This window comes from Ceratotherium simum, chromosome 20, assembly GCF_057802395.1.
Source record: "Ceratotherium simum simum isolate JZ-2026a chromosome 20, ASM5780239v1, whole genome shotgun sequence".
NCBI lineage: Eukaryota > Metazoa > Chordata > Mammalia > Perissodactyla > Rhinocerotidae > Ceratotherium > Ceratotherium simum.
Genome location: NC_141919.1, coordinates 34,926,034 through 34,947,808, shown reverse-complemented (window position 1 = coordinate 34,947,808; position 21,775 = coordinate 34,926,034). Strand labels below are relative to the sequence as shown.

General features: G+C 32.9%; 1 protein-coding gene across 4 annotated transcripts in view; it reads left to right on the top strand.

Annotated features, from left to right (window-relative positions):
• The window catches only part of ZDHHC21 (zDHHC palmitoyltransferase 21), an 80,079-nt gene that overhangs the window by 15,114 nt on the left and 43,190 nt on the right, over nt 1–21,775 (top strand). For all 4 annotated transcript variants that reach the window (XM_087444604.1, XM_087444603.1, XM_087444601.1 and 1 more), the window contains 4 exons: nt 2,862–3,059; nt 4,302–4,400; nt 10,671–10,782; nt 13,833–13,971. In XM_087444604.1, the coding sequence (XP_087300730.1) occupies nt 2,906–3,059; nt 4,302–4,400; nt 10,671–10,782; nt 13,833–13,971 (504 nt within the window). In that variant the 5' untranslated portion in view covers nt 2,862–2,905. The remainder of the gene's footprint in view (nt 1–2,861; nt 3,060–4,301; nt 4,401–10,670; nt 10,783–13,832; nt 13,972–21,775) is intronic.

Sequence of the window (21,775 nt, the reverse complement as noted above, 5' to 3'; positions counted from 1 at the left end):
TGAGGCAGTAATTTTCACGAATCAGGTACTTTTGTAAAAATAACATCTTATTTGTTCATTGTTTTATTTTTCTATCCTTTGCTCACTTTTCCTTGGGGATGCTTGTTCTTTTAGAGCTTGTTGTCGCTGTCTGTCTACATCCAGGAAAAATAGTCACATTTTTAACTATACTTTTCATTATCTAATATTTTCTGTTGTGAGGAATCTCTTATAGTGATAAGAAAAACTTATTTTCTGGTACAGGAGAACAAAAACAGTTAAAATGAATGAGTGTTTGATAACTTTGCCTCTTGTTTTTCTGGCTTGTATGCTTTCCGGTTTCTAATATTAATAAATTTAGAAATAAGTAATGAAATTACTTTGTTCCGATATATAATTATTGGAATTCATAGTCTGTTTTTCAGTCCTGAATGGAACTGAAACATTAAAAGAAAGAAGGTACATGAAGTTAATAATATTGACCAGGCTGAGTGACAGAGCTTTCTGTCATTTCCTTTAGCACTTTTTGGTTGGCAAGACTGTAAAAATAAACATTCTTTTAATGTTTCTGGTTTTTGCTGTTGATAGCTTATCATTTCTATTTGAGCTCCTTTAGTTTCCAAAATCATGATACCTAGCAAGTTAAATAGCATGCTTTATCCTTTGTGACTTTCCTCATTTTAATGATACTGATAGGTCTTTTAATTTTCTAATTAAAGGGTAATGAAGTTCAACTTTTACTTTTTTGAAGGCCTAGGCACTATTCCTATTTTAGAATTCTCACATAAGTACTAATTTAGACCATATCTGATTTAAACAGTTGGGTGGTGTTGCTTTTGAGTTCTTGTCTTTTTTTCTGCTGCCCCAATATTTGTAGGTTCTTGGGGTGATAGGATAGGGGTATTCCTTTAAAATGAAGTAATCCTTCATATTTTGTTGTTGTTTTGGTAACTTTGTAGCTTTATAGAACATCGGCAAGGCCTCTAAGGGATGGTACCCTGAGGCTCTTCAACTCATGATAAATTATTCTTAGGATGAAGTAGTCTGGGACATAAGCTGAAAATCTGAGAGTCATCCTTGACCCTTTCCTCTGTGACCCCCTAAATTCCAGTCAATTAGTAAAACTTACTGGTTTGGTTCTAACTATTTCTTCAACTGATCTCTGCTCCAAAACTAATTTTGGCTTTTGTCTTCTCTCAGCCTAACTGATCACTGTCTTTAATTTTCTCCTCCAAACCAGATCTTCAATAATTTATTTAAAGTAAAAATCTTGTTATCTTAACCCCCTGCTTCAGTAGCTCTCCAATGCCTAAGAAGTCTTAGTGTTCTAACATGGCATCTTGATGTCCTTCATGATATGGCCCCTTATTTCTCACTACTCACTCTCCACTGAAAGCTTTAGATTTTTGATGGCGATTTGTAATACCTCCTACAATTTTTACTCTTGTGTACTCCTGCTCTTCCTTCTGTTTGCAGTGTTGTTGTCACCTGTCATTGCTTGGGTAACTTGTACAACTGAACTCAGGTTTCACCCCCACAGGAAGGCTTGCCCTGATTTAACTAGTCCCCATCTTCTGTGCCTCTAGTGACATCTTGTCCACGTCTCTAGAACTTACCATATTATATTAAACCCATTTTATGACTCTTTTCCCCATTAGACTGTTAGTTCTTTTAAGCAAAGACTGTGTCTTATTCATCATTGTATTTACAATGTCTAGCAAGTGGAGGCTTAATGAATATTTGTTAAACTGAGTTCAACTCATTGCTGTAACCTTGAAGTCTTAGTGAAGCTCCTGGATCACTGGTTCCCAGGTACCAGTCAGCTGTATCAGAGGCACTTTATTGATTTTTGAGCTTTACTCCATAAAGACTTATGATTCAATAGATCTGGAATGGGGCCTGGGAATAAGTATTTTTAAAAAGTTCCTCAGTTGATTCTGGCTTGCTTATAGGTTTGAGAAATGTTGTCCTAGTTTATTATTGTATTATTCCATTTTATGTATTTTATGTAAAAGGTGTCCCCTAGACCTTATATAGTAATTTGTTGTTTAAACTTTATAAGTTTTATCTACTAAAATATGGAAATATTTTAAGTCACTTTTTTGGTACCATATGTATCGAAGTTTCTTAGCTTCGTGTCTCTTTGGGATGTGTGTTAGCATTTTGTTAACACTCAACTGAAAAAGCCCCATTTAAACAAATGTCTTCTTGAATTGATAGTAATAAGATTAGTTGGGCTTCATTCCATTAATTTAAATATTTTTGGCAATTTGTAATTACTTTTCACTTTTTATTATAATTTTCAAAATTATTTTTTAAGCATTTTATTATGGTTTAAAATTAAACTAAACTGCACAAATCTTAAATGTACAGCTCAGTGAATTTTTACATATGGATGTACCCATAAAGCACCACCCAGGTCAAGATATAGAACATTTCTGGCCTCAAAGTTTCCCTCATGTCCCTTTCCACTTAATAAACATCCCTTCTACCACAAGATGACCACTGTTTTGACTTACATGACCATCAGTTAGTCTTATGATTGAAGCTACTAAAAAATTTTGTAGGTAACTTTTGGTGGATATGTGCACTCATTTCTCTTGGGTTTGCTAAGTTAGGGACAGACTGTGTTTAACTTCAGAAGGGAATGCCAATTTACGTTCTATGATAGCAATTCATAATGAAAATTGAAATTAAATTATTTGAAGCTTATCATGAAATTTGAGTATCCTGACTCTTTTTGTTTTCCAAAGTGTTTTATTTTGTCAAAAATATACAAAGACTCAGTAAGTGTCATTTTATAATTTTCAGTCATGTAGTTTTGTTTTAGTCAAATAATTTTTTCTATATAAGTACCTGTTTTCTTTTTTTCCTCTCCTTAGGATCATCTTTCCTTGTGGGTTGGCAGCAGTTGTAGGACTGCAAAATGGGTCTCCGGATTCACTTTGTTGTTGACCCACATGGTTGGTGCTGCATGGGTTTGATTGTCTTTGTCTGGTTATACAATTTTTTTTTAATTCCCAAAATTGTCCTCTTTCCTCACTATGAAGAAGGACATATTCCAGGCATATTAATAATAAGTAAGTTTCTAGATCTTTATTTCTTATTTAATTAAAGGTTTTTCTTATTTTGGATGTTTTTGGAGTATAGTGCCACTATGATAACCTTCCTTTTAATATTATTAGTGCTAGTAATATTATTTACTAAATTATGAAAGTTTTGAAAAAAGCATGGCCTTTCTGTATTTTTCAGGGTTAGATAAATGTGATATCTCCATATCTCACTCTGCAAAATATATAAAGACCATTTTTATTAAGAAAAAAACTGATACAGTGGTGCTAATTTATGTGTGTCTGTGTATTTTTAATGTTTCTGTTATGTACTTATTGCAAATGTAGAAGGAGTTTTAAGAATGAAGATGGTATACATTATTGAGAAATGAGAATTTCATGATACAAAAATTATTGCTTATGATGTTGATTATGATAACACTTTGAACTTCTGGATAATTATTTTCTGATGTAGTTCGTTGGTGATGGCTTGCTTATGATTAAAAGAATAATATTGAAATGAGGTATTTTACATGTACGTGGCACTTACGGTTTCCATGTACATTATGTCATTTTGACCTCACAAGAGCTGTGGGAAATATAAATGATAAAACTGACCAATACCATGTAGTCAGTCCTGGAGTTAGCACTCGAACTAAGTTTCCTATTACAGGTACAGCACCCCCCCAACAAAATGTCTATTTCTTATTCCTTTAAAAGGTAGAATTATGACGAATCTATTTTCCCTTACTGTTGTTTTTTCTAGTTATTCATTTTAAAACTCAAAAGTTTCTAGATTCTTTATTTTCGAATTAAATATCTTAAGATCTATTGAAAGGAGCAATTGAACATCACTAACTCAAAGTAATTTTGAAGATAGCCAGTTAGAGTTAATGAAAAAGTGTAGTTGTAGAATGGGTTTAAAAATGTTGCTTTGATTCTTTCAAATATAGCACATGTAGTAGTTAAAAGGGAAGCCATTCATTTATGCCATTATTGATAGGGAATCTCTGTTAATAAAGAATCTGATTTATTACAAGTTTATCAGTTATTATCATGCAAAACAATATTTAAAATTAGTGCATTTGAGATGGTTCTCTTAACAGTGTTTTGAGTGAAATGAATTAATCATTTAATTTTTTAATTTTATCTTTTAAAAATTATTTATCCTGATGGCATTAGTTAAAATATACATTTAATGTTTACATATGCTTGTTGATAAAATGTTTTAAAGGGTAAATGACTAATTTTATTTATTTATTTATTTCAAAGTATTCTATGGCATTTCCATATTTTGTCTGGTTGCCTTAGTGAGGGCCTCAATAGCTGATCCAGGAAGACTCCCTGAGAACCCTAAGATCCCACATGGAGGTATAGTATTCTTCAGATTTATTAGTTTTACTGTGCCAGAATTATTGTCTTTATTAATGTATTTTATTGCCTTTAGTATATATTCGTTATATATGTCATCTAACACCACTTTCAAATCTTTTCTCAGATATTTCCTTTCTAGACTTCTCTATTTAAAATTACAAATCCCAGCTCACTGCTCATATCCCGCACATATCTCCCTGGCTCTCCTTTGCCGTTTGTTTATTGGTTTGTTTCTCCCTCCTCCACTCTAGACCTATATAAACTCTGTGAAGGTGCAGATTTTTTGTTTTGTTTTCTTCATTCGTTCAGTGCCGTATCCTTAGTGCCCAGAACGGTCTCTGTCACTTAATAGATGCTGGGTAAATATTTGTTGAATGATATATAATTACCTGAGAAATTATATTTTTATTTAATAAAGGAATTTTTTTTGATGGTGCCACTTACCTCGTGATATTATAAATATAATATTGCTTAGAGTAAAGGTTCGTAGAATTATGGTACTATTGCCTATATTTTTACAAGTTCTAACAATTCAGTGAAAAATTTGAAACTTTTTATTGTAGTGTTAATTGAAGATAATTTTTGATCACCTTATTGTATAGTAACCATTCAGACCACAAAAATGCATTGAAAATGTGTTGCTCGTTTTATTACATGTCAGGTATAGTGAACCTCATTTACCCTCTTTCCTGAGTTTCACTTTTTGATCATTTGCTCTGTAAGCTTTGAGAACTCTCTGTACTCTCTTTGTAAGAAATTTATATCTTTTTGTACATTATAGAACCAGAATACTTTTTATAGTAATTCAGTGGTTTCCAAACTTGCTGCACATTAGAATCACCTGGGGAGCTTTTAAAACTCTCAACATCCAGATCGCATCCCATATTAATTAAATCAGAATTTCTGGGGGTGGGAGCCAGACATCAGTATTTTTGAATAATCCCAGGTGATTTCAATGCGTAGCAAAGTTTGAGAACCAATGTAGTAATTCCTTCTGAAATTAGATTATGTGGCAAGTCACTTATAGAGCCTCCTTTGAGTTCCTGATTGCTGTTTTTGAGACCCATCATTTAGGGGCTTACTTGACCTTGCCAGTTTGATGATTAAATGGGAATGATGTGACACTGATGTTTACATAGCTGTAGAAGTTTCTGAAAACTATGTTAAGTGTTTAGTTTTTATTAACTTATAGAGACAGTGCACGTGCACATGTGTTTAGGCAGGGAGGGTGGCACTCTGCAATTTGCATAGAATCCCTCTTCTCAACTGGCCTAAACCAAAGGCTCTACGTAAAATATTGATACATGTATTGTCTACTTCAACTCTAAAACCCAATGTTTCCAGAAAATCAAAGCAGCACACTTTTCCTAACTTAGGACCCATTTCTGATGAAATCTTTAGTTTGCAGTGGTCAAACACTCAAATGCCTGCATGTGTCAGATACTACAAATCAGTGAAAGGGGCCAGATAGGAACTATTTCATATTGAAAATCTCATATCTTATCTAAAGAGAGTGACTGCTACTCAGCTACAATGAAATTGTCTTGCAGGCCCAGTATTCTTAGATCTTACAATTTTTAAAGAGAAACCAGGGAATCTCAATTTTTATGAGAAATTTCATGATTTTTAAAAAATGTTGGCAGCTAATTCAAAAATTTAAAAACATTGTTTTTAAATGAATACTGAACAGATTATATCTGTGGGGCTAATTGAATCTGCATGAAACCACTGTGTTACCTTTAGCTTGTAGACTCTAGTGATGGAGGGTACCATGGCATCCTGCTGACTCTTTGGATGTCTGCATAATATCTGGTCTCAGTTGACATTTGGCCTATTTTGCTTCACTTAGTCCAGAAGACTTCCCTTTTGCCCAAATGAAAAAAAAATACATTCGTTTATCACATTTTAATGTTTCCGAAGTCCCTCGGTATCTCATATCATCTGATCCATGTGGTAATTGTGTGAGGTAGGTAGACTGAGTAATCAGGAACATAGGTTGTCCTTTATAGGCCACACAGCAGGTTGTTACAGAGCTGCTATGAGGCCCAGATCCTTGTCTCCGTCATCTTTTTACCATGGATCTGTATACAGATTAATAATTTTAGCTCTTTATTCACCTTTGCTTTGATTCGGGGAAAGTTGAAGTCACTGTGTGATTTCGGGTGCTGGATACCTGATTATTTTGTAAATATGGTTTTAACTTAGTAAAAAAATATAAAATTTTAACAGTAAAGAATGATATAGCATGACTAAAGAGTTGGGTCTATGTTAGTGACATTTATTCACCATTGTTTTAAGGTTGAGCAGTGTTATACAATTGAATTCTTTAGAAAAGGAAACTTAAGCCCTAATAGTTTTATGATTTTAACCATTTTTTATTGAATTACTCTTAAATATTTTACATGCCTTTCTGTTTTTTTAAACAGAGTAAATGTAGTGTCTATATGACCCACCAAATATGAGGTAATTTGAATGTAAGAGAATGTTCCATTCTCCCACACAATGATCCCCAGAATTTGATGTTATAAACTTTTGGGTATATAGATGAAATAGTCAAATGAAATCATTCAATGTCTATTAATATTATTCAAATTACTCCATGTTTGAAATATAGGAATATTACTTTTTGTCACTTGCAAATTTTATGAAATCATTTTATTCAATCTCAACTTTTTGAACAGCTTTGTTGAGTATAATTCGCATGCTGTATATTTCACCCATTTAAAGTGGACAATTTGGTGGCTTTTAGTATATTCACAGAGTTGGGCAGCCATCGCCACAATCTTAGAACATTTTCATCATCAGGCTCTTAACTTGCAAGTTTGACTTCAGTATTTTTGTCATTACTAGAGCCACTTTTTGATACACTGTTGCAGAGCAAAATCTTCCAAGTTTTTAAAAATAGAGCTTGTGTTAAATTTGTCTGATACTGTCCCGTGACATTTTATCCCAAGCTGTAGGGATGCGTGTGCTATTAATGCTCAGGGTCCCCTATACACTCATAGCTTTGTTTTTGTTCCCCCCTCTTATATTGCTTTCTAAAGGACATTTATTTCCTACCTCGAGAACCGATTCTGTCAGGGAACCTCTATTAAGACCCAAACCTTGTATTGGTTTTGGTAGTTTCAAGTTTTATTTTTCTCCCCAAAACCTTACTTTGTGATTTGAAATACCGTAATTGAGAGAGGGCCTCCTAATATGCGAGTCTTTTAAAAAGACTCAAACAGAAGGTGATTCCTTCCTTTCTGAGGGATAAACAAAACAAAACCATGCTTTATATTTATTCATGCATATATAGCATTAATAAGGATCCATGTTAAACAGTGTGATGCTGTTTACTTTCATGGAACAGCCCCAATCATTTATGGAGTTTGTCTTTTTTCCTCGATTTATGTTTTTCTTTTTCTTTTTCTTTTTTTTAAATGTGCCTGTTAGTTTTTAATTTTTCTACAGCTAACATAAATTAGCAATTGGATTCTCTCTCCAATAGGCTTTTATTTTATATTAGTGGATGGCCAGTACAAAAGTTTTGTAGGTAATCATCAGACATCAGAATTATCGGTCACTAAGGTCCTGTTTGGATATGAATAAACCCTGAATAAGGAAAGTGAAAGGACCAAGAAATGGCCTACAGATATAGGTTAAGATAGATGGATTTTTTTCTTACTATACAAGGCAAAAACGTAGGCGATAGTTTAAATTTGTAGATTTTTGCAATAGTGTTTTCTTTCTTCTCTAAACACATAAGTGTGCCTGTGGTCATGCATGTGTGCGAAAATGTGAGTTTTCTTAGGCATTTCTCATTTTAGATACTTGTATGGTATCTTAAATTTAGCCGAAGGAATGGCTCAAGCTCTTTCTTTAAACAAATTTATGGTGCAGACCATAGATCAGCAAACCCTTCTTTACTGTAAAGGGCCAGATAGTAAATATTTTCAGCTTTATGGACCATATGGTCTCTGTCACAACTCCTTAGCTCTGCCATTGTAGCACAAAAACAGCCATAGACAATACGTAAATGAATGGGCATAGCTGTGTTCAAATAAAACTTTATTTATGGACACTGAAATTTGAATTTTATGATTTTAACATGCCACAAATTATTATTATTTTCAATCATTTAAAATTATAAAAACCATTCTTAGCTCATAGGTCACACAAAAACAGGTGGTGGTCTGGATTTGCCTGCAGACTGTACTTTGCCAACCTGTGGTCTAGACTACAGAATTACAGGTTTTTTCTGACTATAGCCAGATGCTCTCTTCTTTTCTGAGGATACAACATTTTAAGTATGAAATAAAGAATTTATTCTCTAGAATATTACGTCCTGAAATCGCCAATAATGAATACACCATATTTATGTTTTAAGGGACTGGTTTAAGAAAATAAAGTTTTTATGTTGTCTTTTCATGAAAATTGGCTCATTGAGGAGAGTCTCTTTTCTGACTATATTCCTTGCAGTAGGTGAATTCAAAGTTTTAACATTGGGATCTTTGGGAGAAACTATTTAAGTGGGGAAAAAAAGTGATATGCTTGTGACATTGTGTTTTGCTACCAATGGAATGAGTTTCCATTTCACTTGCTGTTAAATAATATTGGTTTAACTCTATCTAAATTAAGTTTTAATATTGTTGCTCTCTTGTATGTTTTCGTTAAAATAAGATTTATAAATAAGAAATGAAAGAGGATTTTATTTTAAAATGAGATTTTAAATGTAAAAGATAATTGCCCAACTTTCGTATTATTGGAAAAAACAATTAATTTGATACAGGTTGTCTTCATATAGCAGAATATTTTCCAGTACCTTAACTATACAAAATTCCAGTATATTGATTTTACTCCTGGCCATTAAACTAAAATAATGGGATTAAAACAGAATATCATTTTAGAAAATTGAAGACTACCTGCTATTATCTTCTTTACTTATATTTAGAATTTTTCGTTTTTTAAAATTTTAAACTTTTCATACTTTAGCAAGCATTTAGTGACCACCTACTGTGTGCCAGGGCCACTCTTTGCATATACTAATATTGACTCTGAATATAGGAGTTAGGTTACTTTTACTATGCCCATATTTTTTGAGGAAGATTAGCCCTGAGCTAACATCTGTTGCTAATCCTCCTCTTTTTTGCTGAGGAAGATTGGCGTTGGGCTAACGTCTGTGCCCATCTTCCTCTACTTTTATGTGGGATGCCGCCACAGCATGGCTAGACAAGCGGTGCTTTGGTCCGTGCCCGGGATCCTAACCCGAGATCCCCAGGCCGCTGAAGTGGAGCGTTTGAACTTAACTGTTACGCCACCGGGCCAGCCCCCTATGCCCATATTTTTAATGAGCTTAGGGTGTAGTTTAAACATAAAGTGATGGAAGGTTTAAGAATTTTGTAAAAGTAAAATTCCATTTCAACAAATATTAAAAAGGTACATTCTGTATAATAAAGCAGTTGTCTTTTCTTGGTAGGTGACTCTCCCAAATAGTTTTTATGGATCTGATTAGAACAATTTATAATGAAAACAAATGACTTTTCTCTTTATTTATGTAAACTTCATGTTTTTAGCACGAAACTTAATTGTGTGCTCTTTCACTACAGGCTAGAGGAAATTCCTCTTTGGTGGCAGGACAGAGTTTTGTAAAGAACTTCATTTCCATTAAATAGTAATTTTCTTGTAATCTTCTTTACTTCTAAAATTATTCTGATACCTCCTAAACCCATCTGAAATTCTTTTCCAATGCTTTCCCATAAATATTCCCAATGAATCCATTGATATTAAAAAAATAAAATGGTTTGGGGGTGGGGGGATGCCATTCTTGTTTTTGTAATGAGTTTATAGGATTGATTTTGACTTATTAATCTATGAAACCAGGACTCAGTATTATTTCTTCTTTAGAACCTTTAGAAAATAAAATTTCTAGAAATTAATTTGTTTAAATAAAATTCTGTTTTAATATAATAACTTGGTTCTACTTTAGGGTTTTTGTCGTTCAGTTTTACATTATTATAGCAATATAGCCATAACCCAGATACTTGGTTGTCTTTCCCTTAGTTTCATTATTAATAGTTTCTTATTTTTATATTGTTTAAAATTAGAAACATACAAAGTATGATATGCATAGAATAGAGCAGCAAACACATTTGCACTGGAAACTTAGAGGAAGAATCTATAGACATATATATTGAAAACTTCCTATAAAATCTTCTAAACAGTTGTTGATGAATTTCAGCATTACTCATTTGCCTTCATTAAATGGATTTTAATTTCCTTCTCTAGAAAGGGAGTTCTGGGAATTATGTAACAAATGTAATTTGATGAGACCAAAGCGTTCGCATCACTGCAGCCGCTGCGGCCACTGTGTTAGGAGAATGGATCATCACTGTCCATGGTAAGAAATGAATAATTCACTTTTAGGAAAAAAAGTAGGAAAAATAAATCTTAGTACATAGCAGATTTAAGCAAAAGTTATATTAAAGTTATACAGTTTAAAACTCTCTTAAAAGGATATCTTTATTGATCATATGGTTCTGTCAGCTCCCCAAGTCATTTTTCCACAGAGATCCTGTCTTTTCTAACAAGGAGATGTTTGAGAAGAAAACTAAGAATTAACATGCACCCAAAAATACAAAATAAGTAAAGTGGTTGTATTAAATGAGGCAAGGTACTAAAGAATTCGATATCATCTGACACATAGAAAAAGTACTTAAATAGTAGGTTATTGTTTCTAACTGTAATAAACCATGTACATCCCATTGTTCGTATTTTCCTTCCCATTTGTTTGATTAAAGAATAAAACATTTCAGATACCCTGATACCTCATTTCTTTCCCTTGAAGCCTTTTCAGTATTGTGTACTGGATATACATATTAATGTTGCATGCATGCTGAATGTGTATAAGTGGTAGTTAGCTGATTCTGCTGAACTACCAACACTTTTGGTCAATAGGGGGCACTCTTGTATTATTTAAAGAAAATGTTCGGTTGAGAAATAGAATTTTTGAAAACAAATGCTGTGAGAATTCTGCATTGTATCTCATTTCAAAGCTGTCACAAAAATCTGTGAACAAGATATTGTATTTAATTCTGTTTTCCTAGCATGAGATCTCTGTATAAATATTTAAACTGGTATAATGTAGCACTTTATAAATATATCTATATACATATATATGTATGTTTGTACACACATGCATGCATGTATACAAAGTTAACTACATAACGGGCTTCTTAAATTTATAACTGCGTATATCTAAAGTTGACTAAAGGATAGAGTTTAGCTTTGCTTAATAATGCAAATCAATTTAGAGTTTTACTTATTTTTGATAGCACAAGTTATTATTAGCAATCTTTTAGTGGAAATTTGATTTTTACTATAAACTGGTTATTTAAATAGAAGGTAATTTCCTGAGATCAGGAAAAAATAAAAGCATTTTAGATAAAAGCGCTTTGTTACTATATAAAACAGTTTAAAATTGTCTAATTCCATTAACAGGATGGTATAGTGTATAACGTATAGTTGGTGTTTAAAAAATGTGCCTTGAATCTGAACAGGTTAATTCTCAAGTGATTTCCTAAACCACCATGATCTGTTTACAATAGTAATAGATTTTAAAAAGCTAGGTAAAACGTATTCAAATAAGTGGTAATCACACTGAAAAACTCAATTTTATACACTTTTTAGAGTCATGTTTCTGGTTAACTAAAAATATAGTAAATGTTCATGATACTGTTGTAATTGGTGCTTCCTTTTAAAAGAAGGCAATAGTTTAAGTTAAAAAAAAAGAAAAAACCAATCAGCTAGGAAATGCTTTGGTACATAGAGATTAGTGATATTATTTACTTATTTTTAAGGAATAAAAACTAACTTGGTGGCACAATAAAGTGCTCATTAACCTGAATTCTAAGATTCGGGTGAATTCTCTGTTTCTAGGCCGCTTGCTTCCACAGGTTTAGTCAACTTTTCAGATATTGGTGGCAAGGAGAGTGACAGTAGAAAAAGTTGCAGGATAGGAAAGGAGGGTAGCCCAGGGGCCTGAATAGATTGAGAGATTTGCGAGATTGAATTCCCTAATAGAGTATTGCTGAGATATTCAGAGTGAGGGAAATGTACAGTGTAAATTGGAAGCAAGGAGAATTTTTGATATTTTCAGAAACCGCATTATCCTAACTGCCTAACAGGTCTAGATTTGGAGGTCAGTTCTCAGATCACCTCAAGATTTTCTCTATTGCTGGCTCTGATCAGTCTCTCTAAGTAGTTTAATTGTTACTAAAAGAACTCTTACATGTAGATTGAGTACCTTAGTGTTTCTTAAAGCTCTCTGGTTAAGAAGAATGCCATGATCATAGCAGCTATTTCTCAAATTTTGGGAGGACAGGGAGAATGGGACAGAGATAAGTCATCTTTCAAACAACCGCTGTTGAGTATTTTTTGAGTGCATAGGTAAGCGCGCTTCTCTGATAGCCCTGCTTGCAAATAACCAAACACAGGACATTTTCTTGTTTACAAAGCATGAACTCTAAGTCTAAGAACAGTCTCGGCAAGATTTTCGGTTCAGTTCTATATCTGATTTTAAATGATAGTTTAACAACACGTCTTTAAAATAATTTAAGTTAGGAATTGAACCTATTGTATCATTTTTTTTTTCAAACAGTGGCAGTATAACGCTATATTAAAATGAAAACATTTGTGCAAGGTAATTTATAGTTTTGAACTAGGATTTTGTGCTGCAATTATAAAATATTTTGAAAATTGGGTACAATAAATAAATTTGGAACAATAGAATATTCAGCTTGCATTAGCCTTGACAATTTTGGGATTATAACATTAATCTTTTTTTCCTAGTTATGGTTCACTATTGTGTTGGTGGAAGTGTAGCTCTAAGAATTTATAAGTAGTTTTGGATATGTGTTTATTTTTGGCAACCAAGGATAGATTTTTAAAGTCAGAAAAACTGTAGATGCTTAGCCAGAGTGGCAGGTTTAAGTTATTTTACTTCACACCATTCAAATTGCTCTCCATGGCTAGAATGCTGTAGTGGAAGCACAATATGTGGAAGAGGGTTCCTGTCCTCTTGGCCGCGGTCTCTTCTTACTGTGCATCCTCTGGCAAGTGTCTTAACTCCTTTGTTCCCGTTTCCATATCAGTGAAACAAGGAGACTGCCATCTGCTCTTCCTGTCTCACTGAGTTGTTGTGAGTTGAACAGGGATCACACACAGGGACTTCCTTTGTAAAGTAGAAAGTGCTTTACGAATGTGAGATGGCATATTTATTATGTCTATTCCCATGCACCGTTTGCTTTTAGGTTTGAGTGGCTTTAGCATATCTCCATGAAGTTAAGCATATATGAAATTGTTTGTACTTACTTTTAGTTTTACCAATCCTGAAGTTGATGTCTTATTCAAGTTTAGAATATTGATTCTTTTTTTATTCTTTTTCTTCAGGATTAACAATTGTGTTGGTGAAGATAATCATTGGCTTTTTCTGCAGTTGTGTTTCTACACTGAACTTCTTACTTGCTACGCACTGATGTTTTCTTTCTGCCACTATTATTACTTTCTTCCACTAAAAAAGCGTAACTTGGTAAGAAACGTTTATGTCCACTAATGTTAGAGCAGCTGTAGCTTACAGTTATTAATATGTGGCTCCTTTCAGTGCAGGAGATTGAAAACAAAAATAGCAGAAATAAACCCCCAAATTGGTGAATTTTAAAATATATTGGGATTGAGAAAGTAGACTCTAATCTGATGTTCCCTTTTAACCAAATCCATTTATGATTATTTGTTAGTGTTAAGTGACTTTCTTTGAAAAGCAACATATTAGATCTTTCAATTTATATGTTTTGGTTTAAAAATATCTACAATAATGAAGAACAAAGGGAAACATGTTAACTTTTTGTTTCTTTTCAGGAATGAAAATAGACATTGATTTTGTAAAAGTTCTCAAAGGCATGTTAAATTCTTGTGAAAAAGAACTTTTTTCTCCCTGACTTTTAACAATAATGATAAGAAGAATTTGCAGGATGCTTTAAAGGGTTGTTGTTATATATACCATTTGAGACAATGCTTTTCCTGTTTTGTGGAGGAACTGCAGTAGATGTTAATAAGAGTTGCCCAAAATGGTGATGGTAGTGGTGATGTGCAGCAACTAGACGTTTTAAGTCCTTAACTATGTATCAACACTATGCTGTGGGTGTGTCATTTTAATTTTCACTTTAATGCTCACAACAACTGCATGAAGTGGGTACAGTTTTTTTCCCCATTTTTATAGATGAGGAAACAGACTAATAGAGGTTAAATAAGTAGTTACTGGAAGCACAAAGCTGGGAAGTAATTATTCAACTGGTTTTAGTTGTAGGGCTGGTATTTGAATTGATCTTGTGTCTGAATCTTATCTTTTGTTTTACATATAGGGCTGGTATTTGAGCCTGATCTTGTGTGTTATTTGGACTTGGATTGTTTTTAAAATACCCTGTGTGTGTGCTCACGTGTGTATGTGTGTGTGAGACAGAGAAAGAGAGCAGGCATAAGTGTGCAAATGTGCGTGTGAAAAAGCAAAGTAGGGAAGGAGAGAGGAGGAAAGAATAGAATCCCTGATGGAGAAAGAGAATTTTTCATTCCTATTTATATCATTTTATAGTGTTTAAATCTTTTATATTAAAAATAACAAGTTCAGTGGTGGTACATACAATTAAATTTTGGAATAAGGAAGCAAATGTGAGAAGGTCTTTAAGTTCTGTGTATTTAGATCTTTTTTTGTACACATCATTTTATATAATTAAAAGAGAATATTTGCTTCACTGCCTTGTGGTGATTATGCTTATTAGATATTAATTTTAGTTAGATATTAATTTTAAGCAATTAAAATTAAATATAGATTAATTTCTGATATAATTGGTATTATAGTTAGAATATGTAAAAGGTTGTACATATTTACCTAAGAGTAACCTGTTTCAAATAATTGAGCTAATAAGAAAAGCATTAAAATAAAATTTCCCAGTAAGATTAAGATCATAATTTTTTAAAAAGTGAAAGAGAGAGAAAATTTATTGGTTAATGAAAAGGTAGTAGAGATTCTCTAGGAGGGACCGCATTGTAGTATAGTGGAGGAATTGGCAAACTATGGGCCTTGGGTTAAATTTGACCCTGCACCTGTTTTTGTTAGTAAAGGTTTACTGAAGCACAGTGACTCTCATTTGTGTATATATTGTCTACAGTTGCTTTTGTGCACAACAGCAGAGTTGAGTAGTTGTGACAGAGACATATGGCCTGGAAAGCCTAAAATATGAACTATCTGCTTTTTATATTGAATTTGCCAACCGTTGGTAGTGGAATGATCTTGGCTTTGTAAACAGACACACCTAGGATCAAAACCTGGCTTTTCTTATTATCTGTATAACCTTTGACACATCATTTAACCTTTCTGAATTGCAGTGTCCTCTTCTGAAAAATGTGAATAAGAATGAGATTAAATGAGATAACACATGTAAAAGTACTTGGTATATAACAGACATTCAATTTATATTACATTTGATTTTAGTTAAAACTCTCAGAGGGAGGGAACAATTTTTCTTTGGCCTATTAATTTTTATGAAAATTTCATAGACTTCCTAACAGTATTACTGGGAGACTGATGAACAACTAAAGAAATTCCAATACTCAAATAAGAATATAATGAGGGCTGGCCCCGTGGCCCAGTGGTTCAAGTTCCACTTGCTCCACTTCTGCAGCCCAGTTTCATGGGTTCGGATCCCGGGCACGGACCTACACCACTGGGCAAGCCATGCTGTTGCAGTGACCCACATACAAAATAGAGGAAGATTGGGACAGATGTTAGCTCAGGGCTAATCTTCCTCAGCAGGAAAAAAAAAAAAGGAATATAATAGTATTATTTAACTGAATGATTAAGACATTTGAAATTATAAACTGATTTCCCTTTCCAAATGAAAGACAGAAACTGGTAAAACTACTACCAATTAGAGAAGCAATCACTTTTTTTTAAATGGAAAAACTGATTATAGATGATAATATTTGAATACTTAGAAATATGTATATATTTACATACATACTGAATGTTGACAAAAGACTAGCAGCATAGTAAAAGTTTATTAAGAGGTTAAAAATTTAGGGATAAAATATAAAAAAATGAGTATAAGTTGGGTTTTGAAAATTCAAACCAAGTTTTCCTTAGAGCAATCAATTGTAGAAGCAATGATTTTTTTGAAAATCATAATAATATATGTTAGTTTAGCATTACCAAATGAAAATCAAATAATTAGCTAGATCATACTGGTTGTAATATAACTATTTTGGTAATAAGCAGTAAATTATAAATAGTTCTAAGGACCTGACACAGTTATTTTACTAATAGTGCTGAGCAGGAATTGTTGTCATAGACCAAGTCTTATAGTATCCTTGTTTTATTAAGTAGGATGCTTTTATAATTACCTTCACGTCAGAGATAATGAAATTGAAACCCAAAGAGGTTATGTTATATTTCCAAGATCGTTTAACATCCTCTTGAGGAATCCAGTATATTTTAACCTTGTTTAGGATATAGCCTCCGAATGAATGAAGTGATTCATATATTTTCAAGTTAGGTATGTAGAGAGGTATGCATAATGTTGTGCAATATAAGGAAAGACAATTTTGTTTGATTAATTTAAATTCATAAAAATAGAATGTTTATTGTTGGTGTTTCTAACCTACTTAAATTTACTAGAATAAAGCTAAATTCTAGGACCAGAATTATAACTAAACCTCGAGAAAATATTTTATAATTTATATACACCCAAATATTCCAAGGATCTGAAGCAAAATGAATGTTCAGTAGGTGCTCAATCATCATTGAAATGAGTTCTAGTCATTTCATTCATTTAGATGTTGATAATTTGAAGCTATAATATGAGATGCATACAATCTTGGAATTCTAATATCTTTCTGATAGATTGACTCTTATATCATTATAAATTACATCTCTTTATCTTAGTAATGATTCTTGTCTTAAAGTGTTTTTCTTTCTGTTATTAATTTAGCTCTATCAGCTTTCTTTCAGTTAGTATTTTCATGGTGTATCTTTTTCTATTTTTTTATTTTCAGTGTTTCTCACTTGTTATGTCTTATCCGTGTGTCTTGTAGATACCAAATATGTCATTTTTTAAAAAAATATATAGTGTGATAATCTTTGTCTTGAATATTCAGAATATTGAATATTCAGTCCATTTTTATTTAGTGTAACTGATATTAATTTTATCATCTTACTGTTTATTTTCTGTTTAACCTATCTCTTCTTTGTTTCCATTTTTCTCCTTTTCTTGCCTGCTTTGGAATCTTCAATTAAAAAAAAATCCAATTTATCTGTTGTGATGGCTTTTCTTTTTCTACTCTTCTTTTAATGGTTTTCCCAGAGATGAAAATATTCTTTGTTGATTTTTTTGAAGTTTAATATAAGTTAGTACTTTGACCATTGCCCAGATAATGAATACAGTGGCCTTAGAATATCTCTTATCATCATCATTTTTGATATTGTGAGGTATAAAATAGATGTAGAACTAAAACACATGACAGTAAGACATTGTTATTGTTGTTTATATATTATATGTTATAATGCATGTGTTACATGAAGTCAGTATTCATTTAGAGTTATCCGCATATTGATACTTTTCCTAGTCCTTCATGTCTTCATAAATTTCTAGGCTTCTTTCTGGGAGTATTTTTTTCTGCCTCTTGGTGCAAGTCTGCTGGAACAAGTATTCCCAGTTTTGGTTCATCTGAAAATGCCTTGTTAGTTTATAGCCTCAGGAGCTTCCCGGGTGTAATCTGAAACTGGCCCCCAGACACACAGGGCAGGGAGAGACTGAAGAGGCATGCCACTCCAGATTGGTAGGTGGCAGGTTTAATGAGCAAGGGAACTTACATACAAGACTTGTCTTGGGTGACTGCAAGTTGAGTAGATCTCTGTACCCACCTGCCAAATCTTAAAAATTTATATAGAGATCTTAACTGTCCAGGTGGTCTCAGCAACACCTTACTCTCTCAAGGCTGCATCCTTGAAACAGCTCCTAGTGTGGGAACAGTAGGCAGAGCTTATATTCCAAGGACAGGGGATTGCCTGCGTTTAGCTCGAGGGTAAACCGACAGTCATGTCCTCTTGATTACGTCTTCCAAAAGTCTTTATTTCTCTTTCATTTTTGAAGGATTTATTTGCTTGGCATAGAATAATAGGTTGGAGTTTCAATTTTTAAAAGATGTTATTCCATTGTTTCATGGTTTCCATTGTTTCGGTTGTAAAGTCAGTTGCTAGTCTTATTGTTACTCCATTGAAGTAATGTGTTTTTTCTCTGGCAGCTTTTATGATTTAGTTAGTTAGTTAATTATTTGTTTTATTTCAGCTTTATTGAGGTATAATTACATATAAAATTGTTAAGATATTTAAATTGTATATCATGGTGATTTGATATACATATGCACTGTGAAGGGATTCCCCTCATCTAGTTAATTAACACATCCATCCCCTCATATATTTATCTTTTTTTTTTTTTTTGGTGAGAACATTTAAGAACTGCTGTCTTAGCAAATTTCAGTTATACAATGAAGTGTTATCAACTATGATCACTATGTTTTACATTAGATTCTCAGACTTTACTCATTTTGTGATAAAGCTTGTACCTTTTTACCAAACTCTCCCAATTTCCCCCACCCCCTGCCCCTGGCAACCACTTTTCTACTCTCTGTTTCTATGAGTTTGACTTTTTAAAATATAATTCCACGTATAGAAGTGATACCATGCAGTATTCGTCTTTCTCTCTGGATTATTTCACTTAGTATAATGCCCTCAAAGTGCATCCATGTTGTTGCTAATGGCAGGATTCCTTCTTTGTCATGGCTGAATAATATTCCATTGTGTCTATATACCACATCTTCTTTATCCATTTATCCATTGATGGACATTTAGGTTGCCTCCATATCTTGGCTATTGTGAATAATGCTGCAATGAATATGGGAGTGCAGATGTTGCTGCAATATCCTGTTTCATTTCCTTTGGATATATACCTAGAAGTGGAATTGCTGGATCATATGGTAGTTCTATTTTTAATTTTTTGATGAGCCTCCATACTGTTTTCCATAGTGGCTGCATCAATTTACATTCCCACCAGCAGTACGCAAGAGTTCCCTTTTCTCCCCATCCTTGCTAACACTTTTCTCTTGTCTTTTTGATAATAGCCATTCTAACACATGTGAGGTGATATCTTATTATGGTTTTGATTTGCATCTCCCTGATGATTAGTGATGTTGAGCACCTTTTCATGTACCTATTGGCCATCTGTATGTCTTTAGAAAAATGTCTATTCAGGTCCTCTGCCCATTTTTTAATCAAATTGTTTTTTAGCTATTGAGTTGTGTGAGTTCTTTATATATTTTGGTTATTAATCTCTTATCAGAAATATGATTTGCAAATATTTTTTCCTATTTCATAGGTTGTGTTTTCATTTTGTTGATGGTTTCCTATGTTGTGCAAAAAAAGCTTTTTAGTTTGATGTAGTCTCACTGGTTTATTTTTGCTTTTGTTGCCTTTGCTTTTGGTCTCAAATCCAAAAAATCTTTGCCAAGACCAACATCAAGGAGCTTACCCAATATGTTTTCTTCCAAGCGTTTTATGGTTTCAGGTTTTACATTCAACTCTAGTCCATTTGAAGCTGGTTTTTGTGTATGGTTTCATTCTTTTGCATGTGGCCATCCAGTTTTTCCAACACGTTTATTGAAGAGACTGTCCTTTCTCCATTGACTACTCTTGAGTCCTTTGTCAAAAATTAATTGACCATATATACATGGATTTATTTTTGGGCTCTTCTGTTCCATTGATCAGTGTGTCTGTTTTTGATTACTATAACTTTGTAATATAGTTTGAAATCAGGAAATGTGATGCTTTCAACTTTTTCTTTTTTCTCAAGATTGCTTTGGTTATTCAGGGTCTTTTGTGGTTCCATACAAACTTTAGGATTGTTTGTTCTATTTCTGAGAAAAGTGCCATTGGAATTTTGATAGGAAAGGCAATGAATCTGTAGATGGCTTGAGTAGTTTGGACATTTTAAGAATATTTAATTCTTCCAATCCATGAACACAAGATAGATTTCCATTTATTATTATTAGTGTCGTCTTCAATTTCTCTCATCAATGTCTTATAGTTTTCTCTGTACAGATCTTTCACCTCATTGATTAAATTTATTCCTAGGTATTTTTCTTTTTGATGCAATTGTAAATGGCATTGTTTTCTTAATATCTCTTTCTGATAGTTTGTTATTAGTATATAGAAATGTAACTAATATTTTTATATTGATTTTGAATCCTGCAACTTTACTTAATGCATGTATTAGTTGTAAGATTTTTGATGGGGTCTTTAGGTTTTCTGTATATAATATTATGTCATTTGCAAGTGGAGACAGTTTTACTTCTTCCTTTCTAATTTGGATGTGTTTTATTTCTTTTTTTTTACCCAATTGGTCTGACTTCCAGTACTATGTGAGTAAAAGTCATAAGAGTGGGCATCCTTACCTTGTTCCTGATTTTAGAGGAAAAGCTTTCAGTTTTTTTCAAGTGTGATGTTTCTGTGGGCTTGTTATATATGGCCTTTATTATGTTGAAGTGCATTCCCTCTATACCCAGTTTTGTTTTTGAGAGTTTTTATCGTGAATGGATGTTGAATTTTGTCAAGTGCTTTTTCTAAATCTATTGAGATGATCTTGTGATTTTTATTCTTTGTTTTGTTAATGTGGTGTATCACATTGATTGATTTGCAGATGTTGAAGCACCTTTGCATCCCCAGGATAAATCCTACTTGATCATGGTGTATGATCCTTTTAATGTATTGTTGAATTTGGTTTCTTGATATTTTGTAGAGGATTTTTGCATCTATGTTCATAGGATATTGGCCTGTAATTTTTTTCCTTCTAATGTTGTTGTCTGGTTTTGGTATCAGGTTAATGCTGGCCTTGTAAAATGATTTTAAAAGTGTTCCCTTCTCTTTAACTTTTTTGAAAAGTTTGGGAAGTACTGGTGTTAATTCTTTAAATGTTTGGTAGAATTCACATGTGAAGCCATCTGGTCCTGGACTTTTCTTTTTTGGGAGGTTTTTGATTACTGATTCAATATCCTTGCTAGTAATTGGTCTGTTCCGATTTTCTGTTTCTTCATGATTCAATCTTGGTAGGTTGTATGTTTCTAGGAATTTATCTATTTCTTGCAGGTTTTCCAGTATGTTGGTATATAATTTCTCATAGTAGTCTCTTATGATCCTTTGTATTTGTTTGGTATCAGTTATAATGTCTCCTCTTTCATTTCTGATTTTATTTGAGTTGCTTCTCTTTTTTTCTTAGCGAGTCTAGCTAAAG